This window comes from Sander lucioperca, chromosome 4, assembly GCF_008315115.2.
Source record: "Sander lucioperca isolate FBNREF2018 chromosome 4, SLUC_FBN_1.2, whole genome shotgun sequence".
In the NCBI taxonomy this organism is placed as follows: domain Eukaryota; kingdom Metazoa; phylum Chordata; class Actinopteri; order Perciformes; family Percidae; genus Sander; species Sander lucioperca.
The window spans coordinates 11,044,093-11,070,693 of NC_050176.1; the positions used below are offsets into that span (position 1 = coordinate 11,044,093).

General features: G+C 44.8%; 3 protein-coding genes across 11 annotated transcripts in view; 1 reads left to right on the forward strand and 2 right to left on the reverse strand.

Moving 5' to 3' along the window:
* Positions 1-1,014: 1,014 nt before the first annotated feature.
* mcrip2 (MAPK regulated corepressor interacting protein 2) lies at positions 1,015-8,100 on the forward strand. The gene is made up of 5 exons (XM_031288980.1): positions 1,015-1,641; positions 1,821-1,890; positions 3,063-3,196; positions 5,431-5,538; positions 7,838-8,100. Exons 1-5 carry the CDS (start codon positions 1,587-1,589, stop codon positions 7,906-7,908), a joined length of 438 nt encoding a protein of 145 aa, XP_031144840.1. The 5' UTR covers positions 1,015-1,586; the 3' UTR covers positions 7,909-8,100.
* A 347-nt stretch (positions 8,101-8,447) lies between these two features.
* slx4 (SLX4 structure-specific endonuclease subunit homolog (S. cerevisiae)) lies at positions 8,448-21,360 on the reverse strand. Of its 3 annotated transcripts, none has more exons than XM_031288979.2 (14): positions 21,126-21,360; positions 20,362-20,884; positions 19,607-19,805; positions 19,237-19,455; positions 18,643-18,881; positions 18,111-18,406; positions 17,612-17,840; positions 16,736-16,923; positions 15,650-15,796; positions 14,995-15,164; positions 11,287-13,673; positions 10,344-10,443; positions 9,797-10,120; positions 8,448-9,128 (listed from the first exon to the last, which is right to left on the reverse strand). In XM_031288979.2, exons 2-14 carry the CDS (start codon positions 20,813-20,815, stop codon positions 8,750-8,752), a joined length of 5,331 nt encoding a protein of 1,776 aa, XP_031144839.2. In that variant the 5' UTR covers positions 20,816-20,884; positions 21,126-21,360; the 3' UTR covers positions 8,448-8,749. The 3 variants fall into 3 exon arrangements, with proteins under 3 accessions (XP_031144839.2, XP_031144835.2, XP_031144837.2); XM_031288975.2 differs by having other exon boundaries at positions 18,111-18,460; XM_031288977.2 differs by having other exon boundaries at positions 18,111-18,460; positions 20,362-20,955; positions 21,126-21,329.
* A 1,579-nt stretch (positions 21,361-22,939) lies between these two features.
* crebbpa (CREB binding protein a) overlaps positions 22,940-26,601 on the reverse strand; it is a 68,026-nt gene continuing 64,364 nt past the window's right edge. For 4 of the 7 annotated variants that reach the window (XM_036000401.1, XM_036000398.1, XM_036000397.1 and 1 more), the window contains one exon: positions 22,940-26,570. In XM_036000401.1, the coding sequence (XP_035856294.1) occupies positions 24,216-26,570 (2,355 nt within the window). In that variant the 3' untranslated portion in view covers positions 22,940-24,215. The remainder of the gene's footprint in view (positions 26,571-26,601) is intronic. The other 3 variants (XM_036000399.1, XM_036000400.1, XM_036000403.1) reach the window with 3 other exon arrangements.

Consider the following 26,601-nt stretch of genomic DNA (forward strand, 5'->3'; position numbering starts at 1 on the left):
TGTTAAATGGTACATTCTCATCAGCCTCTCTTGGTTATTATTGATTCATTATGCAATTTACAATCTGCAAAAAGGTGCAGTTTTATTTAACTTTTTGTCATTACTGTCAACACTTTTATCTATCTGCGCGTTCGGATTAATAGGTGAAAGGTGATCGCTCCCGCACGAGGGGCGTGCAGTGACGTCACAGAGGGGGGTTGCCCCGCTCCGTAAAGCAGTCCCACCACAGATTAACAGAAACGACAAGAGCGGAAATAAAGAGACTCTAACTTCAAAGTAAAAGCCACAAAAAGTAGGCTATTCTAAATAACTTTAACTTTAAGATCCTAGTAAAATACTGTCGTTTTGCATGGTTACATTGTAACTGTGCCTTATAAATAAGTACATTTGATGTCACACTTCACATTTACCCAAAACACACACACAAGAATATACTGTATGTCCTATCTCATTAATAAGCCATACAGAAAGCGTTGGTTTCATTTGCACAGGTCTTGGAACATCTAACCCTAATATAATGATAAATAAAATGTTGTCAATCATTGAAAAAAATCACTCTAGATACTTCATGTTTTGATTGTACCTACTGCCTGCTGAACAAATAAAAAAAACTAATTTATTAAAATATAACATCAACCAAAACATCCATAGTGAAAGCTGAAACAATGTAAAATATTCATAATCACAATGAATAGTAAACAATAAAATATAGCACTAACTCACTTCCTTTCCTACTCCCTATTGATTTTTAAAGAAAATCCCAACTTTTCCAGTTCATGTGCACTGTATACAGGATGTCAAATAGCACATACATGAATCCCAGTGTTCTCAATGATAATAGCACAATGTGCGTTATAATATTGAACATTACGAGTCCTCTAAAGACTGGACGCACTCGATGTTTTAAGTGGTGCTTGGTGATTCATTTGTAATCTCAACGATCATCAAAATAGAAGTTGTCAACAACATTTTATCTTGAAAACTTTGACCGGAAATATTGCTCCTTATTGTCGCTTGCTTGACGGTGGGCCAAGCATTGTAGCTTTCCAGCTTTCCGTACTAATGAAAATAGCAAAGTGTGCACTGTGCAGTGTCCTTGTGTTCTGTGAGAGAGCAGAGGTGTCGCAGTCAGTAGCCTACCGGAGAGAGGGTAAAGTGCCCGGCTTTGAGTGTCACTGTCATCGGACGTCAGGAACCAGAAAGTCCCGTACCTCTGACTGACTGAACCCCGGCTTGTGGAGCCGCTTTCTCCTTGGATGACCTACACGCAACCTCTCACAGGAGCAGCGGCCGTCGGTTCGTACAGCTGAACACCTGCTGGTTAGGAGGTGCAGCGGGTTGCGTGTTAATATACAACTCACAACAAGGCAAAGCGAGTCTCTTGCAAGCGTCAGGCCGACTCTGGAGCAGCTGATCTGGGGAACAAAATAAGACACGTCGCGAATTTCTTTTCCACATCGTGGCTGCGTCAGGAGGAGCGGACAGCGGACTAAAAGTTGGAGTTGACAGTCAATGTGCGCACCTGATACATAAGAAGACAAGACAGGTCGTTAAACACAGACACTACAGAATACCTTGGCGTTCACATGATGTACACAATCACCAGAGGTCCCAGCAAACTTGTTACACAACGGAGGACAGGTCAGTGAATGGATCTCGTTATCTAAAGCATGATGTAATATCACATCAGATCGCTTTTGGTCCGTGAGGGAGGTTTTGGGGCACTGCAACAGTTAACATGGTTCAGAGTTCACACGCAGCGTTTAAAGGTAACCTGTGCAGAGCATGGAAACAATTAAACTTGACTTTTGTCTCAAAAGGTCCCACGCAACAAATCGAGAGCAAATTCAGCGACTTGAAGCTCAAGCCGACGTCTTGGCTCTCATCAAAGTAAGTATAGCTACTCGAAGTCTTGTTTTAGAGTATTTGTCTTGCAAGAATGTTTATGCCGGCTGTTTGAGCTACTTGGCCCGAAGTATTCAACACGTGCCCCGTGAGTGCGGTCATGTAACACTTGGGTGACTTGGGTAACGTCTCTGCATCCATTATCGGACACTTAACCAGCCTTCATGTGCTGCTGGGAAAAACCAGGCAGCAACACCCCCGAAAGAAGCGCTCGCTTGCCATTTAATAAGTGCACCTATCTAAAACCGATTAAGTCTATTACAGCAGCTCTACTTCACTATGGAATGAGTTGGACAAATGATTAGAAACACCTCTCAGTGTAGCCTAATGCAGTACAATTCAACAGCACCACAAACGGCATCCTCCAAAATAAACATAACGTTGAATCAACGCCTCTTAAACAGTTTCTAACAGGTTTGCTTAGTGTACCTAAAACACTGGCAACTAAGTGCATTTCCAGTACAGTAGCTACTTCAGGTGAATTTGACAGCAGGAAAAGTATCAACTGCTTTTTCTAACTTAAGCAGTAAACTTAACTGTCAGGCGTTTTTTTTTTCAGACTTTATATCCGCATCAACATTGAATATGTGGCTTTGCAGGATGAAATCCATTCTAGAAGAAGAAAAGGCATATTGCATTGTAACGACAAGGTGTAGGCTATTGCATTCTGAGTAAAGGTTGCAAGTCTTGCTTTTTCTCCACTGTTACAAACTCTTGTGGTCCTACTATTGCATATTGCAAATTGGAGTTCTAGATTGACATTCTGGGATAAAGAAAGTAGCATCTGGTCACTTAAGCACAAATGAAACAAAGTGAAAACTTAGCAATGTCTTTCTGTAATCAAATCAGTGTTTTTGAACTCCCAGCTGATGATAAAGACTGTGAGATACGAAAAAGCTTTAAGTAATGTTTGTTAATACCAAGAATGTAGGCCTATCTTTAATGGACGTCTAGACGCTAAATCTGAGGTTTAAAACATCACTTATTGGTGTCAACACAAAGCATCCTGTAGGTCAACCATGACGTTTTAAATGAACTGGCAACCAGCATAATATTTTCCATCACTATGAGATTTAACTTGTGTTTTGTTATGATGCAGGCTGCCCTAGTCCCCAAGCTGACATATTTCTTTATTTATCTCGGTCTGATCTCTGCAGCTCTCCGCCCCCGAAGATCGTGTTCAATCGTCTGAACGGGAAGCGCTACCACGGTGCAGCCACACAGAAGACCGCCAGCCCGGCAGAGGGATTCACTCCTGCACATGAAGAGAACGTCCGATTTGTGTATGAAGGTGAGGGCCGCAGGATCAGTAGACGAGTGGATGTGGGTCACAGTGCGAGGGCTGACCTCCAGGGCCCAGGGGCGATTCCAGGATTTTTATTAAGTGGGCTGGCACAGTGGGGACCAATCAGTCAGGGGGGGATTTTATCAGAATACAGCCTAGAAAATCTGCTTAGAAATATATGAAATATTGGATCGGATAGAACAACACATTGTAATTTTGCTAAATAAAACACATTGCATTCATTATTAATTTTACTTGTTTTTATTTGCAACAAATTGTGTATCTAAATACAATACACATTTTCTATTGGCTCTTAAGGCAAGAATTTGGACAGTCATCATGGAAATGTTAATTGGTCATGTGACAAGGGCTGGGATCAATACACAATAGATTATATAAAAAGAAACCCTTGCTGTACACAGTTTTCAGATAAAAGGAAACAACAGAAATAAAGTGCAATACACAATTTATTTCTTACAGCAACAAGTGCTCTACAGTGAGTTCAATATGTTTCTATTATCTATTCTATTTTGCACGGCTACATGTAACCCGTGAATATTAGTGGAATTTTCACTTTCTTTAGCCATGTAAACAGCTTAGTCGGAATATTGTCTTTTTCAGAATAAGGGCAAAAACCGGAATATTATGTGCATGTAAACGTATTCATTGTAGATGGCAGATAATCTCCTGCATCTCCTCTCTAAATTTTTTTTTTATTATTTTTTTTTTACTCCTTTACAACAACGTCCTGACTGAGAAGCTGCATTGTAACAAGGGTGGTTGGTAACTTTGGGAAATTGTGCAGCTGAAATAGACCAACAAATTGAGGGGGTGTGTTTGGTAAAGATACGGGGAGTGAGACACGTCACGTGTGTGTGTACAGCAGTGCAGCTCGAGTTGGCTGCCTGAACTAGCTCGCAGGCGTCGCACCATTTAGCATATAAGACTATTTTTGAGTTTTTGACTGTTGGTCGAACAAAATAAACAATTATAGAAAAAATATGAATCGATTAACAAATGCATTGATTATTATTTATTGATAATAAAAAGAATTGTTAGTTGCAGCCCTATTTTTCAATTTTCAGCGGCCGTAGTTCAGTTTCTCAGTAATTTTACAGGATATGTCAGTATAAAATAAAACAGAAGCAGTGCATTACGATACAGCCAGTCAGTCAGATGTGTTGTGAAAAATAGAAGATGGCTAGTAACACTTTACACTGAGGTACCCACAATTTTGAGTAGTTACTAGTAGCTAGCACTGTGTTCTTATCTTCACATTATCTACTGTATATTATTTGATATCTTTTGAACCACTTGTTAATTGTTAATGTACATTCATTAGTTTCTTACTAAGTCCTTGGTATCTTCCTAAGAAGTCAGAAGTTTTGCAGTAACTCCAAAACCACGTTTTGTTTACAGCCACACATGAACTCACAGTTTACATCGTCACAGCTCCTCAGCAGTTACAAATGAGGCTGAATATATACCGGCACACTTTGAACAACGGCCTCACAAAAGAAATGAAATGTGGCACGATTGCAAGAATTCCACAAACTGTCAACAGACAGTACTTCATTAAAACCCAACAATGATTAAAAATCCCGGCTGTGCACCACTCAGCCCGTCTTTAAATTTATCCCAGCATGCCTCAGTGCTGGCCAATACTTCATGCCCTGGTGGAAATGAATGACTTTCAGAGCTGAATCAGCATGAACTAGTTATCTGTGTTACTATTGGACCGCTGCCAGTACAGACTGCTTTGTGGCGTCCTTTTGTGACCTTTTTGTGCCGTTCGCACCTAACGAAAAAACCCTCGGGCACATTCTGTCGAGTTGTTTTAAGATGGAAAACCTGATGGGTCTCACTCCAGCTGAACATGACGACCCCTTAAACCCCTTACACAGAGCCGAAACCTTGAGGCTTATCGCAGGGTGAAGCTGGAAAACCTTCACCTGCAGCAAATAAAACACACGCCACAGACCAGTTTAACCTTCTCACAACTATTTACATTATCTTAAAAATGGGCAGAGTCAAAATCAGCTGCTATGCAGTGGAAGCTTTCTTTAGTGATGTCCTGGAAATGTTTGAGTGTCAGGGCTAAGTTCAGAAATGTTGTAGAAAATAAGAACATTTAATTAGTTTTTATACCCGTTTAAAATCATATTCCTGTTGAAGTATGCATTGCAGTTAATTCAGCGTATATATATATATTTTGTGTGTGTGTGTTTGTTTGCATGCAGCGTGGCAGGAGGTGGAGCAGAAGATGGAAGATGGGGAAGGTGGGGAGTCAACTGCCAGCCAGGGGCCCGTTCAGTACACTGAGAAGACTCCCAGTGCTGCGATGAAGAGTAAGTACCTGTTATCTCCACTTCTACACAGGGATCGCTTTGTTTAGAGTGCAATTCCCATCCATTCACCTGCTGAAAGTAAGTCTTCAAAGAACACGACAATGAAGTAAATCCGCCTAGGGCTGGGCGATATGGAGAAAATCAGATATCACGATATTCTTGACCAAATACCTCGATATCGATATTGTTGCGATATTCTAGGGTTGACAATTGGTGCTTCAGCAAAATATCTTCACACTTAGATTTCAGATAAATTATCATCAGTAATGTGGACATAATGTCTAAGTGGGGAAAAGGCAAATAATAGAACAGCTAGAACAGTCTGGTAAGTTCAGAAAATGACATCACTTTACTGTAATGCAGCCTTTAAAACCAGGAAAAGACAACACTTATGCCATATTACGATATCCAAAATCTAAGACGATATCTAGTCTCATATCACGATATCGATATAATTTAAAAATCCTCAAATTTCATCTCACTACTCCGTTTTATGGCATCCAAACAGATTACCTCCTTCCTGCTTTCTATAACCCCCTGAACTTTTAACCAGTAATCCTGCCAAGTTTTCATCCTTTCTGGTTATTGAAAGACCAGAGGAAAAAATGAATGGCTGCTTTCATCTCTCCGCACAAATCACATGCAGTGTTTTTTTGGCTCAACTTTATCCGTAGCCACAGCCAGAGGTTGACTGTTGTAATAGTCCACTTTAATTTTTAACTCTTATTATGGTTATTGAGAACCTGGCTGTTCCAGATAAACCAGGCCTGACTGCTGATGGTAGCGTGTCTCGTCTTTCCTCACACACACCTGTCTGCTCCGGTTCCTTCTGTGGCTCGCTTGCCCTCAAAGGTTATGACAGATTTGATGTGAGGATTTGAGGCACTTCAATTTTCATAAAAGGTAGTTACAATATGAGTAATGAAACATCTAAAATATATGTGTATCTTGATTTTTCATAAACGGTACTTTGGATCATCCTTTTTTAGCCACGCTCGCGTTGTGGTTCTATGGATGGCTCTGTCAGTTGGATCAAGACTGAAATATTGCAATAACATTTGCATGGATGAAATGGCCTCAACATTTTGTACAGACATTCATGATCCCCAGGGAATGATGTCTACCTCCAGTGCCACCATGAGGTTGAAAATTGTGGCCGTGGTTTTGAGTGAAATGTCTCCACAACTAGTTGATGGTTTGCCATTAAATTTGGTACAGACATGCATGTTCTCCTCCCAAAGAATTCTAATAACTTTGATGATCCTTTTGATCAATGTAGCGTCATCTGGTTATAATTTCAGTTTGTACAATACTTTGGTCAATGACTAAATACCTGCAAAATGAATGCTTCTCCCATCAGCTGTCCTTTTTTTTAGTGCTAATTAGCAAATGTTGGCATGCTAACACGCTAAACTCAATTTGTAAACATTGTACCTGCTAAACATCAGCATGTTAGCATCATAATTGCGAGCATGTTAGCATGCTGACTTTAGCATTTAGCTCAAACCCCTGCCTAACAGAGCCGCTAGCATAGCTGTAGACCAGGGGTGTCAACTTCACTAAGGGCCACACTGGAAAAGGAGAATCGCATCAAGGGCCAGACATTTAGAGTTTATTTTCATGCTTTCATTTTGAAAAAGTCAAATATTTTTGACTGTATTATTCCATGTCTCATATAGTCTTCTCACTTACAGTTTGGTCCACATAAAGCCCTAAAAAAGGCAGCAAATAGTTCCTTAGAAATCTTTAGAATTTAGCAAATCACGCAAAACAAAGATTACATTTTAAAAGTCGACTCACAGCAACCTGTCTCCCAGCTTTAATTTAGAAAACTCTGCTTCTGTGGGAATTTCTGGGAGTGCCAAAGTCGGCAAATCTACCAAATTCTGCTCCAAGTGTTTCCTGTCTTTTTGTTTTGGTGGGCCAACATTTATTGTGAACATAAATTGATATGCGGGCCGGATCAAAACCTGCCAGGGGCCGGGTTCGGTCCACGGGCCTTGAGTTTGACACATGTTCTGTAGACTGTCTTGGTTAAATTAATATAAATGTCCAGGTTTTTTTTTTTTGGATGAGATGAAACACAGAATAAAAACAATAGTAACAGTTGTAATAAGTAACTCAGTATAGGAATTCACTTCCATACTTGGTTGCACAGATCATCCCTTGTTTCTTTTTAAAACTAATTTGACTTTGGTATCCATGTGACAAAATTAATAATTAATGAACAAAATGAATCAATCATAGAACATGGATTATGCTTTAATTTCGTGTCCCCTCTATCTTTGTTTCTGTACAGACTTTGTGCCCATTGACCTGGAGGAGTGGTGGGCTCAGCGCTTCCTTGCCAACATTGCCAACCTGTCCTGACTGGCTGAGGCTTTGAGGCGGGACAGGAAGCTCGGCGTTGATGCTCCGTCGTGAGGGCATCACGAGGGCGGAGAGGAGGCGAGGCGAGCAAATCTCCGGTATCTGCGGTGCAAAAGGGTCGTGCGTAATTAGGAATCTGATTTGATGCCCTGTGCGTCATGCTGCTGTAGATGCAACAGCGACCTAACTGAACTGTGACAGCGCTGACTAGAGGTTGTGCTGTTGTGAAGGACCCGTCTCCCTCTACGTGAATGACATGTCGGATAGAAGTTGGGAGAACCCTGCGTTCTTTCTCAAGTGTTCTCGGCTGATCTTTGGATATAAATCTATTGAAGAGCAAAAAAAGTAAAATGTTTTTCAAAAAAAAAATTTTGTGATGGAATTTGTTATTAATTAGGCCATATTTTTACTGAAAGTTGTTCCATGAAACCTGACTTGATTGAAGCGTATTTAGTATTATTCTGTTCATTCAATAGGATTATTTTTATACACAAGGTGACAGAGCGTGTGTAAAATCTATTTTACACATCAAGACAAGACTGAAATTATTTTTTAATCAAAAAGAACTAATTGTAAACATGGACCACAGCAACATTTACCTTTTTTAATTTTCACAGAAGGTTCATAATGCAACATTTAAAACAACACTTAAATTACAAAACCTGTCCTGAAGAAACATTTGTATTGTACATAGTTTAAAACATGTTCAAACCTAAAGTCTACTCGAGTGCCAGCTGTCCAAGAACAACCACAAATGTTCTACTGGCCTCTTCAGACAAATGTTCAAAGCACATTAAAACCTGCCACCTGTCATCACAGTTTCTACATTAACCTTTTTGTTTTAAATCATGGCTGTAACAGCTCTTTTCCTGCCCACTCCTCTGTCCCGTGCTGCTTTTGTCCCCTTGGCTGTCCTCTTGCCCCGCCTGCGGCTGGATGCCGATTGGCCCGGTTTGGCCGTGGTGAAGGTGATGCACTGAGAGTCCAGGTAGTCCACCAGTTTGGCGGCACCCAGGCGGATCCCTGCTGCTTTGAGTCGCTCCTGGAGCTGGGACAAGACCAGAGGCTGGTACTGGAGGATCTGACTGTACAGTCGGGAGTCAGACAGGATCAAGGAGCGCACCGCCCGGAGGCGGTCCTGGAGGCGGTTCACTGCCTGGGAGGCAGAGATGCCGCCATCGCTGTCTGAGTCGGAGGAGAGGCACAGCTCTGGGTTGGACCTACAAGGAGAGGGAAGTGCTTAGATGCACATACCGTATTTATGGAAGTCTTTTTCAAAATACCATATTTATGCGACAACACATCGTCACATTACCCCAATTAGTAATGAAGCTAGAAGGAGTGTTTCTCTCATTAAATGTCATAAATGTGCCCTACAAAATAGACTAGAAACACACAAGAGACAAATTGAGACTTGATTCCAAATACAAACTATTTCATAATCATAAATGAGTGCTGCAAACTACAGCTTTATCCAACAATTGTTTTCTTATAACCATTATTATTTTGTTTGACCAACAGACCAAAACCCAATTTTTAAATTTACAATTATATACAACCGAGAAAATCAGAAAATACTCAAATTTAGAGGTAAGATTTAGAGACTATTATGGTATTATCAAAATATTTGTCAAAGTTTCCATTATGTATATTTCTATATATCTTAACCTATGTATTTTAAAGCATCACAGACCACCCTGGTAGCTTGAGCACACCCTGGGCAGTTATGTGACAGGATTTCTAGTGATGGTGTCATTTTGAGTGTGTACAAAATATTGATTGAGCCCTCTGAAAATGCGTAACGCAACAAAACGCATGCGCGATGCCTGAAGAAGTGTGCAGTTACGAAACACCTGAGATGATCCACACACTGGAGTAGACATAATACCTTTCAGATTCTTCACTGGCAGCAGTGGAAGAGGTGTTGGAGCCCTGCGAGGCAGACAGCAGCTCTGCCTCCTCCTCTCGGTGGGGTTTCAGAGGGGAGACGGCAGCGGGCGCTCTGGGCTCTTTAAAAGTCACTCTCTGGGCGCAGGAGGCCGGCCTGTTGCCAGGAACCTCCGAACTGGTGTGCGGGTGCTTCGTCCGAGCTGTGCAGCCCGCCGAGGGTGCCTCTCCCTCAGAGTCGGAGCTGACCAGCTGGTGGGTGTACTGGTGAATCTCCTTCAGTTTGAGGATCATCTGGCGCTTCGGTAAAGGCCGAACACCAAACCTGCACAGAGATGAAAGTAAGGAAGGAAGGACAGACGTACAAACAGATGGACGGGAGACAAACAGCCTGAGATAGAGAGCCGAGCCCAGACAGACTAAGTTGACAGCGACGCCATGGGAGGTAATCGGATAGCCTCCTCAGTTAATAGCCTTGGTTAGAAAAAAAACGTGGGGCCCTTCTTCAACCTCTCTTTAACCTCAGGAGTAGGAGTTAACCGACTGACCTGGTGAGCTTGTTCTTGAGCTCTGGTGTGTCCATGTCGGAGTAGTGGGGCAGGGGGGTGATGGCCACCAAGGTGCGACGCCTTTTATTGTGCGATGATGCTGATGAGACAAACAGGAAGACATTGTTCAAGACCACAGAAATGTGCATATTAATGGAGGAAATGTGACTCCATTAAAGCAGCTACAATTTTACTCTAATGCTTTAGGATATGGAAATCATTACAGTCTTTTGTGAAGGCATGTTGACATTCATTAGCGTATGTCTGCATGTTTTGGGCTGAAAAATAAATAAATAATATAACTTAGTAGGATGTCGTTTTACAAAACTTCAGATTCTGCATTCTAGTAAATTACAGAAAAGTACTGCGGCGACAGACTCCTTACTAGGGCTGTGTATTGGCAAGAATCTGGCGATACGACACGTATCACGATTCAATATATTGCAATTAGGGCTGTCAGCATTTTTACAAGTATAATTTTAGAAAAACTAATATTTAAAAAAAGACATGATGTTCATAAAAGTCAAAGAAGTTTACTTTAGGTAAACAATTCAGTACACAGAAAATCAAACTGCCAGTTTGGGAATGTGGTTCACAGGTTCTTAGTGAGCTAATTTTTATATGCTAAAATAAGGCCAAAGTTTAGCCATAGCTACATTGTTAGCTTCTAGCAAAAAGTCAGGCAATGCTAGGCACTGTTAGGCAAGGACACTAGTGGTGTGTCTCAGCATAGCCTTCTAGCGGTAGGGGGTTTAAACACAACATAAACGTCAACCACTGTCTTACATGAATATTTTTGAATGTTTAAAACCTTTTTTAAACAATAATTAAAAAAAAAAAAAAAAAAATCGATATTGCCTTTTTGAAAATCGATACAGTATTGCAAAATAAAATATCGCGATACTCATGTGTATTGATTTTTTCTTACACCCCTACTCCTTACCTGGTGTTTTGAGCTGGGCGGCAGGGTTCACCCTCTGAGAGAGAGGAAGAGCCTCCTCTTCCTCCTCCTCCTCCTCCTCCCAGCTGTCCCATATTTTGGAGTCCAGGAGGCTGTGGATCCTCTCTGGCGTGGTGTGGGTGGGGGGGTCAGGTGGTGGAGGAGGGAAGGAAAGGCCTGTATGAGCCTGTACACTGGCGGGGGGTGGTGTACTGTGGCCTTTGGGTGGAGAGGAGGCCTCCACACCGCCGTGGCTGTTCAATGGACGGACACCGGGACGGGATGGGGAAGGTTGGCGGCCGGTAGAGGAGGATGACCTGGCCGGATCTCCTTGTCCCAGGCTGCGCTCGCCTTGCTGGCTGGACGCGCCGCTGTCCTCCAGCCTCAGGCTGAAGCAGCCTGGGTTGGCCTCCACGTCTACACAGCCGTCGAAACCCCACGAGTCGTTGAAAGCTATGGGAGGCTCGTCCGTGGCCGTGAAGCTCTGCTGGAAACTGGATTCAGCAACGTCTGCCTCTCCAGCTTCCGCTTTATCCCTCCCTCCTTCATCACCCGTGGCTTTATTTTCGCACTCAATCTCTCCTACCTTCTCATTTCTTATCCCCCTTCTCTTGAGCTCAGGCCCTGTGTTGTTGTGACTGCTGGACTCAACCGAGCGGGGGCTCTGTGAACTTTGAAGAACTTCATGAGAGGAAGACAAGGGTGGATCTGAAGGTTCAGACATGGGGGAAAGATAAAAGCTCCCTAGCTCTGTCTTCTCCGGGCTTTCAGATGGCGCCCCATCCCTTCCTGGATGTGTCCAGCTCTTATCGAGGTTGCTGTGGAGCAGGGAGCTGGCAGGAAGAAGGGGGGCCTTGTGGAGCTCTGTGTGCAGAGGAGTGCTGCTGTAAGGATGGGGCTGCATGTGGACAGGTGTATCCTGCTTTGAGACGTTAGGTTGGCACGGGGCAAAAGCAGAAACTCCTCTTTCTTTACTCACATCACAACTACTTGTTCTTTTAGAACAAAAGTTGAGATCCAAGCTGGAGCTATGGGTCTCGTCCAGGTTTAACTTGGGAACGCTGTCCTCCGCTGGGCCAACGCGGGCAGAAACTCTGGTTGGACTGTTGGAGGTTTGCAGTCTGTTGTTCAACGGTAAAGCAGGAGAAGAGAAAACAGAGGGTGACGGCGAGGAAGTACGCCCTTTAGGGAACAGCTGTGTCCTGCACATGCTGCTTTTAGTCTGAGTGGAGCTGGTCGTCGTGGTGCTTCTTCCGGGCTGGAGCGGTGTGGATGGGATCAACCAGGACACTTCTGGAGAACAGTCTGCTGGATCCTGCTCACACCAGGGACCCTGAGGACTGTCAACCGGCGCTGCAGATGGATCATCAGGACTCAACTCTAAGCTACTGGACTGTTTATTCTCCAGCGTGGGTTCATTAGGTCTCAGGGTTGGCCGAGGTTTGACCTGGGTGTAGCTCTGCAGTTTCTGGACGGCGCGAGAACGGGAATGTGGCTCCTCCTCCTCCTCCTCGCTCGAGTCGGACAAAACTATGAGCTCGGGTTCCTTCTTTTCCCGAGGCGATTCGGGAGAAAGAGGGACACAAACACGTTGAGGTCCTTGGCTGTCTCGCTTCAAAGCCAGACCATCTGTTCCCTTGTCTCCACCGCCGCTCCAGTCACCCAGCTGACCAGGGGACTGACCCGGGAGAGGGAGGTTGGACGCACTGGGTGGAGGGCTGAGAGAAAGCTCGTCAACTGCGCTCGCTGAAGACTGAAGCAAAGTTCTGCCAGACAGTTTAGAGGCGGGTTTATCAGGGGACTGGTGTTGTTGGGATTGAGGGGTGTGTGTCTTAGCCGGGCGGGAAGTTGAAGGTAAGGAGGAAGGACCTTCTTCCTCGTAGACCCCCCAGGAGTCGGAGAAGAGGCGACTGTAGCTGCGGTCCAGGCTGGGGTCCGGCTGCAGGTTTTTTCCGCTGAAGCCGGTTGAGCTTCTTTTGGGTTTTGTCAACTTTTCTTCTCCATCTTCATCCCTGTCTACCTTCTCCTCCTCCTCCTCCTTGCTGTCTTCCTCCTCCTCTCTCTTTCTCTGCGTGGCGGCAAACTCGTAGATCTCCTCCAGCTCTTCCTCGTTCACTTTCTCCTCAAGGATCTCCCCGTCACCTGACGCGAGGCCATCGGCTTGATGATCTTCTTCCAGTTCTCCCTCTTCGTCCCTTCCTCCATCCGTATCCACGCCCTCGCCGTCTTCGTCCTCTTCGTCCCACATGGAGCGGAGCAGTTCCGTGAGGGCCTGCTGCGTTTGGTTGTTCACGTTCTCCTCCTGGTTCGCGTAATCTTCCTCGTCTTCCCGAGTCGCTGCATCGTCCCGGCGGAGCTCGCAAAGCCGCTGTAGCTCCTGCAAGTCAAACCTTAAACACAAAAAAAGGAGCGTATATGTTCAATCTTTCTTACCGACAAACAATGTAGACTTGAGAATGTTTGAACAATTTTTATATACATATCTGGAACTTGAGCTATTGTGAACTATTAAGTAGGGCTGGGGAAATTTTCATACCAGTACCGATACAAATACCGGTTCCCGACCAATCGATGCCAATTTTATAAAATCTTATTTATTTTCAGAAACTATGTGAGCCCCGTCTCTGTGCGTAACGTAGAGTTTTCTCTGCCTGCGTCCACGACGTGTAACGTTAGACAGCCAATCGCCAGCATTGTAAGATCTTGGTAGACGCATGCTGCATGCTAAATGGCGCACTGATGCTAATGAGATTTACTTCTTAGGTATTAAAATTTGGTATTGAATGACGAGGCATTTTTCGATTTTGATACTATAGAGCAGAGATCTTCAACAAGGGGTCCGGGACCCCTAGGGGATCCTCAGAGTTACTGCAGGGGGGCCACCAAATTATTGTTCTTTTATCTTTTTTTTCCCCCAAGAAAATTAAAATATCTTAATATGAATCCAACATATTATTTGCAATCTTATTAGCAAATACAAATCAGCTTCACAATTCACAAAAAAAAACACCACTGATAAGAGGCTTACTGGCCCATAAGTAAGTCACTAAGTTCCACGGGTACAGTTAATCCTAAGGAGTTACTGTGCCACATGTATGTTTTACATTAAAACATGATTTATAAAATCATGCCAACAATTATTATTTGAATAGCTTAGTATTCTATGCACTAAAAAGGTATGTAGAAAGGGCCATACGTTATTGTAGGCCCAGTTTAATATGCAACTTCATTTTATACAATATATGTAGTAGGGGGTCCCTGCTCCATGTCTTTCAGTGAAGGGGTCCTTGGCTTAAAACACCTTGAAGACCCCTGCTATAGAGGCAATGTACTGTATGTGGTGGAATATGCTGCTCTTTGTGTTATTTAATTGCCCCCTGGGGATGAATAAAGTCATTTGAATTGAATTGAATTCGGTCAGTGCCTAAAAAGTACCGAATTCAGTGCCCAGCCCTACTGTTAAGTAATAGCTGAGTGGACTTTCTTTACTGTGAAAGTCAGACAGCAGAAACAAGTACACAGAATCACAGCAAAGCAGCTCTGATTTCTCTACAATATCAATACATTCTGCTGCTCAACATACGATACAACACATCAGTACAGAAAACTGAAGGTCAGCAAATTAGCTTGACCCAGAGGTGGACCAAATTTGTTTTTAATTCTAAAAGACTAAAATGTATAAATGTCCTGGCTCGTATACTGCGTACGAACCTGGACGCGAGCTCCAGTACGTGAGGCCGAAGTGATGCGGGGATGGAGCAGCGGGCGGTGTAGAGGTACTGCAGTAAAGCAAACACCGCCTGTCCCGGGACGTCATTCATCAGCACCCTCTGGGCTGCAGGCACGCCTGCCTCCTGCACCCCAAACCCACTTTCATGAACCTGTGAGAGGAGCAGGGGAAGAAGGGAAAAAAGATGTTGATGATGTAGACCTTGTAAAAATGTTGTTAAGATTGACTGAGTATTTAAAACTATGATTTAGAAAAAAGATTCTTGTCCATTACAAAGTGTTCTGAGTAAGTAAAAAAAAAAAAAACACACACATTACACATTCCTTCTCAAAAAAACAATGACACCCTTGTATGAAGACTAACAATCACTGCTAAGATCCTTTCGACTAAACTGGAAAGCCACAAATCCACTGGAAAGCCTCTGCTCGGCTTAATTAGAGAAGCTGAAACTACTGGCTGTCCAGTATTGTGAAAGATTTTAGATTCTTTATATCCCTTTAAAACGTTCCAGTTATACTACATCTATTATTTAAAAGTCAACTATGAAAATAGATGTCTACATACAGTAAAGTATGCAGTCCTGGTTCTTATATTATCAGGGCTGTGCTTAGCAAGACGCACAGTAATACATTTTACCATTTCTGCCAGCAGGGGGCATCGAGCATACACCATGAAGGAATGAGCAAAGTAGATCTCTCCACTGTCCACCTGGAGCTGCAGGTCACTGAGCTGAGCGTTGTTCACCATGCTGCTCAGCTCTGATGCCAGTCTGGATAGTGCCACCTACAGAGGAAACACTGGGCTCAGTGCACTGCAGAATGAATACGTAAAAGGCACAAGACAAGACATACTATACTGCATATGTCATCTCAGTTTGGAAAATCTCTTTGTTGCAGTCCTGAGAAAAAAATTGAAAAAAAAAATTCCACACACAGAACACAAAAGGACTAAAGCCCCTGACACACTAACCCGACGGCTGACTGTTGGCAGAAAAGGCAGTCGGACTGATCAGTCGGCTCCCCGAGGTCCAAAAAGTGCCTCAGCACACACCGAAGCGACGCCAACTTGAGCGTGTAATACGTCTCCATAACAGCAGGCGGCGCTAATCTGTATTGTCACCCAAAAAATGAAAACCAGCAGCTGGTTGGAAGAACGTGTCACGTGGGTTCTCTTAATACATCCATTGTCTGGCTGCTCCCGGATTTTTCAACCGGGCATAATGACGGCTCGTTCAGAATACGATCTCATATTTTACGAAGATAGTTCACCGAAACGTGTTTCTGAAAACATTTTAAGCGAGAAATAGGCCATGCAGTTGCTGAATCTGTCTTCATTTCAGATTGACAAAGGTCAGTTTAAAAGATTTTCGTCAGATTTTGAGAGCTGTTAGTCACGCTCATCCCGCTCGTCATTTCCGGGTTAGCACTCTACCAATCAGATTGTTCATTGAGTCCGACTGCCCGCCCTCCGACGCAACAAGGTCTGCCAAAATGAAGGCCGACAGCTCCTCGGACGGACGACAGTACGGAACTCACCGAACAGACTCGAGTCACTGACCTCGCCAGACTGTCCGACAGCCGATTATCGGGTTGGTGTGTCACTGCCTTAAGAAAGACAAGAGTTACTCTACAGAAATGCAACTGATAAGATAAAAAAAAGAAATAAAAGATGAGACATCGGGATCCAGGTTGAAAGAATAAGTGTGGTAACGAGTGCTCTTACTGATCGGAGGCTGCTTCGCTCTTTGTCTGCCCCTGGCTGATCCACCGTCCTCGTCGCTCGGCTGCGAGCGGCCTCTGAATGTGTCGTTTCTGGCAGGAAGCCGCTCGCACAGAGGTCAGCCTGCTCCTCCGACTCCTCCACCACGAAGCCGCTCAGACGAACGTTTGTGATCTGACTGGCACGCTTGTCTGTGGGAACAAAGACGATCAGGACCCGAACTGATGACAAATTCAGTCACTACTTAACTACTTGGATTGGTGAGTTTCTCCCATGGGTTGCAGTGTGGCAGTATATCTGAATTCAAAAGTTGAAATTTAACAAATACATTATTTTAGAAGGGATATATAATCAAGGTTTGCTGTTTTACACAGACTTCTTAACCAGAACAGTTGATTTTCTCCCCACACTTCCAAAGGTTTTTTGTGTTTTCAGCCAGTAGAAGACTGAGAAATGTAATCCTCTTGTGTCAAGTACAGCTCAGAAAATGCTTCTGGTAATACAAAGTGAAAAGAAAAAAAAGGTTTTCACATATTCAAAATAAACACTGAATCACAATATTCAGAGGGTACAACTATAAACAAACAAAAATGAACACTAGATGTATTGTATATAAAAGAATACATCACTTTTAGGAACAAAAATATTTCGGTGGACTTTGCACAAGATTATCTGAAACCTAACTGACTGTGCTCGTGAGAGGCTACGGCACGAAAACAAGCCCATAGTAAACATTTCTTAATGCATAGTTAAGGGTTTACAACCACAGCAAAAGGACATAAAAACATTGCAGATTAAATCAGTTCGCAAATGTAGGTCTGTGCATTTAAATATATTGTATATATTATAGATATATTTGTACAGATTTTTTTGTGTAACCTTTGTCAGGGCCCGAAGCAGTGTGACCATACTGGGTGAGGGTCACACCGTCTTCAGCCAGCTCCATCAGGTCCATCAGGAGCTGCCCAGTCCCCGGGGTGGAGGGAGCCGTCTGAGAGGAGGAGGAGGGCAGCGTGGAGGCCCTGGTCCCTGGGACAGGAGTTCCTTCACCCACAGGTTGGACAGAAGACGCAGGCTTGTTGATGGTGCTGGAGGTGGCTGCATCAGTCTAGAAGTGGAGGAGAACAGTATCGATGTAACACGACTTATGGGATTTGATCCACCGGCAGCTGTTACTGATACATTATCTCCCTTTCAGAGTTTCACACATGTTAACCCCAGGGATGCAAACTCATCCGGGGTAAAAAAAAAAAAAGGTGACAAAGATGCCCCCCACCCCCACCTAGGATAGGACAGAACTACCAGACAGCGTGTGGTTCTCTATCTTGAGTGGCGTAAGTAAAACAAAGTATGCAAACATGTCTTTGGTCCCTCTTACCGTTGCTGATTCCCAAGGCGTGATGAACTCTCTGAGCGCTGGAGTGTAGAAATCAGACAGACAGGTGGAGGCTCGGCCCTGTAGTGTGCTCTTTTGCCAGAGGGGGGCAGCACCGCTCCAGCCAGGCAGACTGCTGGGGCAGCGGGTCGGGGTGGGGGGAGAGGGGGGCCGACTGCGTAGGAGGAGAGCAGAAACGCGTTCCTGCAGCCTCGCCAGAGCCACCTCGGCATCCTGAACGAGGAGGAGCGGAGGAGGACGAGGGATGGCGCCCTTTTTCCTCTTTCCGCGCCCCTTACCTGCACCAAGATGAGCAGAGGAGAGAGAGGGGGTCAGATGATGTACCTGCAGACCTGCACAGAGAAGTATAATCCTAAAATTCTTTGTCTAATAAATATATATGGATTTAGGTAAAAAAGCAATACTTTCAATAGTTTGCGCCTTTCATTTTGTGTTGTGGTGTATACACTGCTTCAGGCCTTGCCACAGGTAACACACATGCAGACACACAGATAATATAGGGATGTTAGTGTACCTGTGTCTGGCCTCCACTTCAACGCTGGATTCATGGAGATGTGAGAGGCAGCCATCTTTGTTTGCGAGTGCCTCTCCGACTCCCTCTCGCTCTGCTGCTCCTGTTCCAGCAGGGAGGAGGATAGAGCCAAGGCCACCATGGTGTCTTCGTCCAGGGGTGCAGTCTTCTTCCTGGGCTTCTTCCTCACTGGTAGGCCTGGCTTGGATGGGCATTTTCTTTTAGTGCCACCAGTCTGTGTGCTGAAGAGGAAAAAAATAGACAAAGGCTAGAAAGAGGTGTGATTAAGCCCTGTAAGTACACATACTGACGTTAGGTAATAGGCAAGCTATTCTTTTTATGGGAAAAGATTGGCAAGAAATGAAACATGATCAGGTTAAGCTCAACATTCTCTCTTTGTTAATCATAGGCAACCTTTAGACCCGGGCTATCGGAGAAACTCGGAGCCTGTGTGGATCATCATCATCATCAACAGCCGAATTTTGATCCTAAAAATGTTCATAGAGCAGGTGCATCAACTGTTGCCACTGACAGTAAACTCAGAGCTATATTAAGGTACTTTGCTGCGGCCGGACTGAAGCACCGAGGCTGACTCACAGTGTGTTAGCAGTGGGGACATTGTGGGTCTCCTCAGTCTGTCTCTGCAGAGCCTGCAGCAGCACAACCGGAGCGACACCCATGTCTGCGGAACAGCGCTTCAGGTGGGCCGAGCGACTCTTCTGGGACTTGAACTTCTTGCCACAGATGGGACAGTCAGGCACACCAGGAGGCGGAGGAGGGGGGGCTGGGGCACTCTCTTCACTCTCATCCAAACACCTGCAAAGAGGCATCATTCTCACTTTCAGTGTGTCCACTTGTTTGCCACTTGTCAATTACTTGCAGTCAAGAAGTGTAAGTTAATTTGTCTGTTGGAAATCACTCTGGGTAAAAGCATCATTCAAAGGCCTACAATGTAAATTGTCCAAACCTGTTGAGATGCTGTGTTCGCCCCTCAGGTGTCATATGTGACAGATCTCTGTGGCAGATCTGACAGAAGAAGAGGCCTCCGTCCTCCAGGTCCACCGTCTGGGCCTCTGCTGCCTCCCTGTCCAGCTCCTGCTGCAGCCGCAGGGCCAGAGCTTCATCGCTGTCCAGGGATTCAGGGTGGAGATCTGGGCTGAAAGACTCTGGAGTATGTAGGTACAGACGAGAGTTGTCACATACGGATACAAGGATGTGCTAAGCTTACGTTTGAACTGGATATTAGAACTAGGCTTGATGATATATTAATCAAATATTGTGACTTTAATGTACTAATATCATGATCCAATTATGTCTTTTCTTAGTCTTAAGAGCTACAATACAGTCTGAAATGATTACACTTTTCTATTTGAATGAATTAAACATTGGATGTTTTTATCTGCTTGGCATATTATCCATATTCTTTTCTCACATTCTCGGTGTTAGTAAATGTCTTCTAAAAAGCACTGATAGATAGCCATCATCAGAAAAATGTAGCAGTATTGGATTACAATGTTGAGATTCACTCAATATCAGCTACCTCTACTGTATGCATCAAAGAGATGTGAAAAGACAAAGCAGCTTGTATTAACTCAACCATGGATGATAATGACATATTTTAAAAGGCTTGAAAAAGCAGAGAAAGAAAACCACATCTGTATTCCCTCTGTTCACATGGCAACAGTGCTGCATACTAACAACCTGTGCTAAGAGCATCATCACCTTGTCTATGAGTCACAGGTGGAGGAGGGACACAGCCGTTCTCATGTTTTGCTGGCCTGCTCTTGTCATTGTGTACCATCCTCTGTGGACTGGCTCTCTTGAACTGTTGCATTCTGTGCAGTACTTTGTCTTTCGCCGCCAAACCTCTCTCAGTACTCGGTTCTGCTGCTGCTGCTGCTGGCACAGCCGACGACTCGGCATCTCCTGAATCATGTCCAGTCCCTCCACAGACCACATGATCATCTGCATCTGCACCAGTACAAACAGGCTGGGTCCCAGCACACGCAGACCCAGAGTCTGCAGCTCTCTTGTTTTTTCTTCTGTCTCCACCGCTTGCCTGACTGGAGGGCTGATGCTCTGCTTTCCGTGCCTGTCTGGACTCACTTGGTTTCTTGCGGACTCGTTTTAGCAGCTTTGAGCAGAGATCTACAAAATCCTGGTCCGAGTCATCCATGATGGTGCACGTCGTCTCACATTAAAAGGCCAAGCATGTCCCAGCATGTCCCCAGCTGTAACGACCAGCCTGCAAAGAGAGCTGGTTCAAGTTGGAGCAATTGGTGTCCAAAGTTGGTTCTTAGGGACCAGTAAGAGTCCCTGTGACAGATGAACAGTTGAATGACAAATTATGTTGTATTCGGGATAATTTCCTGACAAATAATGTTTGAAAGCGTAGCTATGTTTGTAGTGGAAATAACTGTTAAGAGAGACAGCAGTTAACGTTAGCTAGCTAACGTTAGCTGGTCATGCTAACACTTTATCCTCACCCAGGTTTGATGAATTCAGCTTTTAGCTTTCCGCCTCATCGTTGCTCATTCACGACTCTGTCACAATGGCGAGTCTCGTTGATTTTAAAATACACGCAGCATTATACATCAATTATATGGTTAATAAAACAGCCAGAAGGCCAGCGGGGTTTGTTATCATTTCAAAAGCATTCTTCTTCTTCTTCTTCTTCTCTTGGTTTTATGGCGGGTTGAAACCGTTACTTCTAAGGTGCATACCGCCACCTACAGCCCGGAGTATATAATATAACATGCACGATATAATATCCCTGCATTTCTTTACATCATTGATGTCATAGCGTGATAAAAAACGGTAAATGAAGTAATATTTAAATGATATACGGAAATACCCTGATATTGTTCAAAGAATCATTTCTAAATGCCTTTAGAGACGATAGGACCATGTTAATTCATGACACTACTTCCACTACTTATTTGCAGCTGTATCATACAAATAAATAGTTAAAAAATCATACATTGTGATTTCTGGATTTTTTTTTTTTTAGATTATGTCTCTCACAGTGGACATGCACCTACGATGACAATTTCAGACCCCTCCATGATTTCTAAGTGGGAGAACTTGCAAAATAGCAGGGTGTTCAAATACGTATTTTCCTCACTGTATATTTTAGCTTCTGTGAGAAATGTTTGTGACTCAGACACCTGCCACATAGTGTGTATTTAACCCACAATAATCCATATTTTTTCTGATGGACAGCTCTGGTGTCTTTACCCTGTACATGTTTATAAAAAGTACTAAATTATAGTCCCTTTATGACCTGAGAGGTTGTAAATATTAGGTCCTCTGAGAACAGACAAGCCATTAGAGTGGCTCACACCATCTCAAGATATGTAGGAACAGAGTGCCTGCTAACTTTACTCAGACTCTTTAAACATATTTCGTATATTTCCCAATTTTAGGGTATTGGCAATGTCTGACTAAACCGAGATTAATACAGCTAGGAGTATATAGATACACACACCCACAAACTTCAATCCTTCTTCCATCCTTACTTTAACTATTGTCTAAATGTTTTTATAAGCCTGAAATCCAGACAGGACTTGAGTAATACATATTTCTCATAAAAACAGTGCTTTTATCCCACTTACAAGTCCCTTGAACTTATTTCCATTACACTTTGATAACCGGAAAATGTAGACATTTTTAGAATTTAGCGTATTATAAGTGAATGTTTTCCAATCAATTATAATTACTTTCGAAGGCTCAAGATAGTGTGTTTAAAATCAGTTTTTCCATTGCTACCAGTCATTTGGTCTACCTTGACTGGGTTATAGGCCTTTACTTGAGACTGAAGCACCAACAGAAGTGGGTGACTATCAAATAAAAGTGAGGTAACAGTTAAGATGTTTACCCTCCACCACATCATTGCTAATAAAATGGTTACCAGTAACCTTTTTCAGTTTCTGAATTGTGAGCTCTTTATGAAAATTGCTACATCACTAGTCCTACACTATACTAAAAACTCCTGTAACTGTGATCATGCACTCTGATCTGAAACTATGACACTTCACTGAAACCTGACAACACTTCAAACTCACCCACTTTTTCAATCTGTAGAAATTTAGATGCAGAATAAAGGAATATAGTTTCATTAAAAATAAATGTCATTTTACGGCAAAAAAAGAGAGAAAAAGACAGGGCTTCAACCAGTCATACGGTCACTTTTCTGACCACTATCGCTTATTTTTTAAATACAAAATTAATAGTGACTGGAAAATGAAACCCTGCTGAGCTTAAATATAATTAACACAAAGTAGTACACAGGAGTGATGCCTCATTATTTAGTCAACAGAGTACTGGAGTTCTTCTGCTGCACAGTTTATTTAACAATATGGTATATAAGTAAGAAATGAGTCTTTTAACCAGTTTATACAGTGATGTCATTCTCTCTTCCTTATATTTATAGTATTTTGCTTAATAACTTGATTTACAATAGGATAAAAAGTAAATCCCTCCCAAATTCAAGTTTTTGTGACAGAGGAATGAGGGTTGATAACATTTAGTTTTCCTCAGGGTGAATCTCAAATGTGGCCTTCATCCCTAGATAGCACACAGCTTAGTGTAAAATTTAGAGGATGGGGCGTCATCAGAGATGCGGCTTACAAACAACCGGTGATCATTCCACCTCAGCTTAGGGGGCTGGTCTCTTTCTCACACTCTCTTTACACTTTACAACATTTGTATGACAAAAAAGTATGACAAATTATTTTTAATGTCAAAGCAACAATGTTCTACACCTGCAAGATGAATTTTCCAAATTCCAGGCCACAGAGATGTAGGTCGCAGTCCTTGGTGTCTGTGTTGTGAAACCAGTCGGAGCTGTAATTACTTAAGTGACTGTGAGGGTTTGTGTCAGTGTCTTCATGTGTGCCTGTATACATGCCTGTGTATACACAACTGCCGCAGTTCATTTCCTATTTTCAATACAACTGAGTGCTCTTCATACACACAAAGAGGAGGGGAACAGTCCCTGAACGCATCGTCTTGGGAGTAATAGTACAACCAGTACAACACTAGATTACAATGACAGCCAGGAATGACAGCTTCAGAAGAGAACGAAAACCTGGCCCAATTCCCACACAAATTATTTTACAGTTTCAACACAAAATGCTTTAAGTTTCTTTTCCAAAGGTACAAAATAAAAAGATATGAATAATATAATGCAATTGTACATTTTCTTTGAGAAAAAAAAAAAGAACGAAAAAGGCATGAACCCATTCCAAAAACAAACCAAAAATAAATTGAGTATTGAACACATTTGGTCTCAACCAAAAAATATATTCTTTGTGATTTAAATTTCATTTACGAAGCAACTTTTAGGAAACAATTACAATCCCTATAAGTGTTGACTTTTTTGTTTTAGTTTTTTTCAACCAGTTTCTTTTTTCTTTTTACAACAGTTGAAACTTTTTACATGTCGGTACAAAAAACAAAAGAACAAACAGAGCCCTCTAACGGGATAAAGACTCCGAGGGGAAACTGGGAGGAAGAGAGGTGGGAGGATGGGTCCCTGGGAGAGAGATTGTGTTCTTTAGTTCCAAGCAGAAATGCTACAATCTTTCCACAAACTTCTCCAGAGTGTCCCCTGTAGCATCTCCCACCATCCCCAAGTCACTGTTCAGCCCCCCTCTGTTGGGCGTGTTAAGCTGCGGTAGCATGGCGCTTTGTTCTGGTGTCCCCAAATGTCCCTGCTCCATGGACCCTGACAGCGGGCCCCCGAGTCCCAGGTGGGGGGAACCCGAGTGGGGTGGGTGTGGGTGCTGCGGCGAGGGCTGGGGCTGGTTTTGGACCTGCGGCGAGGGACTGGAATGTGGTCGCTGCTGCTGGGGCTGCTGTTGCGAGGGCAGACAGGGGGACTGGACTGGCGCAGGGGAACGGACCTGGTTGCTGAGGGCATTTGCTAGTGTGGGCTGGCCGGGGAGGTGGGCTCCACCCTGGGGCTGGCCGGCCAGCAGGTGGGCCTGGGGGCTCATGGGGCTGGGCTGGGCAGGAGAGCCCATCTGCTGCTTGAGGACGGCCTGCTGCTGCTGGGGAAGCTGCTGCTGCTGCTGGAGCATTCGTTGATGCAGTAAGTTCTTGGTGGAGTCCATCCCCATGCCGGGCTGGGCCATCTGAGCCATGGGTGGGAGCTGGCCCATGGGTCCCCCAGCGGCTCCTGAACCTGCCTGCATGGCTATCTGCTGCTGCTGTTGCTGCATGCGAAGCTGGGAGTACGTTGCTGCTGTACCCTGTGCCTGAGCAGGGAACTGGGCAGGATGGCCCTGAGGCATCACCCCCTGCTGCTGCTGCTGCTGCTGTTGTTGTTGTTGTTGTTGTTGTTGTTGTTGTTGTTGTTGTTGTTGCTGCTGCTGCTGCTGCTGCTGCTGTTGCTGCTGCTGTTGTTGTTGCTGTCTTAAGAGCTGCCGACGGTAGAGCTCCTGGATCTGGGGGTTGGTGTTGTGTGCTGCGTTTATCAGCTGCCCTTGAGCCCCTAATGCAGCCATGCCCTGCACAGGCGGCTGCTGAGGCTGCTGTGGGGGCATCCCCGGCCTCTGCACCGCACCTCCTGGCATGGACATGGCCTGCATCGTTGGCATGCCGGGTTGCGGTTGCTGACCTGCTTGCTGCGGCTGGTTGGCATGGTACTTGGCTGTTCGCTGTTTGATGAAAGCAGCCATTAGCTGAGGGTTTGATTTGAGGATGTTGAGGACTTGCTGCTGCTGCTGGGGCGAGCTGGGAGATTTGAGGGTGCGGAGGAGGTCCTGCAGAGCGTTGGGTGCAATAGCCCCAGGTCTCTGGGGTGTTTGTGGCCGGGCACCAGGCTGTTGTGGAATCAGCAGCCTCTGGCCCTGCTGAGGTTGCTGCCCTGGGGCCATCATGGCTCGCTGCATGGTCATGGCTTGCTGGGGGGTCTGGCCTGGGACAATGCCTGGTTGTTGAGTCTGAGCTGCCAGCATCGGCCCTGCAGCTCCAGACCACTGACCTGGGGGCATGCCCGGTTGCATGACCTGTGGTCCCCGGGGCCCTGGCACCATCTGCATGGGTGGCTGCATTGGTCCGGTCATACGCTGCTGTGGCTGCTGGGGGTTCATGGGTAAGCCGTTCATGTTCACCCGGTAGTTCTGCTGGTTCTGCTGGGCCTGTGCCATCATCTCGATGTGCCGTGCCATCTTGACTGCAGCAAGGGGAGGCTGCTGCTGTAGCTGCTGAGGTGGCTGGGGCGGCTGGGGGAGAGGGGACTGCTGCTGGTGTAGAGGGGAAGCCTGGGGCCCGGGCTTGCCCTGGGACACTGGTGTTTGAGGCTGGCCATTGCGAGGTGCGTTGGGAAAAGAGGGGGACATGACGCCTGCTGAGTTGGGGGTCTGCGGCTGGTTGGAGAGCGGCAGCTGGGGCGTCTGAGGAGTGTTAGGCTGGGCATGAGAAGTGGGAGTGCTGGGAGCAGCTGAGGGCGGTGGGGACGGTAGCGGCATGGTTCTGCCTTGCATGGTGGCCATTCTTCTCCTCATCAGCTGGGCCTGCTGGAGCCTGTGCTGCAGCTGCTGCTGGCGAAGCTTGTGCTTGATGTTCAGGCAGAATGGGACAGGACACTTGTTCTCCTGACAGTGCTTTGCGTGGTAACAGCATAAAGCGATAAGTTGCTTGCATACAGGGCAGCCACCGTTGGTTTTGCGCTTGCAGCCCTTGGTGTGCTGCACCACTCGCTTCATCTTCTGGCAGGACGGCAGAGAGCAGTTGGCATTGCGACACTGACAAGCGTGGACCAGGGACTGGATGCAGCGTTGGATACTTAAGCGCCGGCTCTCCTGTGGGCTCTTGGAGGCCTCTCCACTCTGGCCGTTGCTGTCATCGTCCAGGCCAAGGCCCCATTTCACCATCTGGTGCTCGTGGCCCTTCACGTTATAACAATTAATGCACAGATCAAAGTCCTGCAGAAAAGGGCAGATGGGGACACATAAT

Coding starts and splice junctions, on each gene's coding strand:
- mcrip2 (XM_031288980.1), top strand. CDS start 1,587: ATGATGTACACAATCACCAGAGGTCCCAGCAAACTTGTTACACAACGG. Junction 1,891..3,062: donor ACGTCTTGGCTCTCATCAAA/GTAAGTATAGCT, acceptor TGATCTCTGCAG/CTCTCCGCCCCCGAAGATCG. Junction 3,197..5,430: donor CGTCCGATTTGTGTATGAAG/GTGAGGGCCGCA, acceptor GTTTGCATGCAG/CGTGGCAGGAGGTGGAGCAG.
- slx4 (XM_031288975.2), bottom strand. CDS start 20,815: ATGGATGACTCGGACCAGGATTTTGTAGATCTCTGCTCAAAGCTGCTA. Junction 19,806..20,361: donor ACCTGTGACTCATAGACAAG/GTGATGATGCTC, acceptor TACATACTCCAG/AGTCTTTCAGCCCAGATCTC. Junction 15,797..16,735: donor AGCGAAGCAGCCTCCGATCA/GTAAGAGCACTC, acceptor TTTCCTCTGTAG/GTGGCACTATCCAGACTGGC.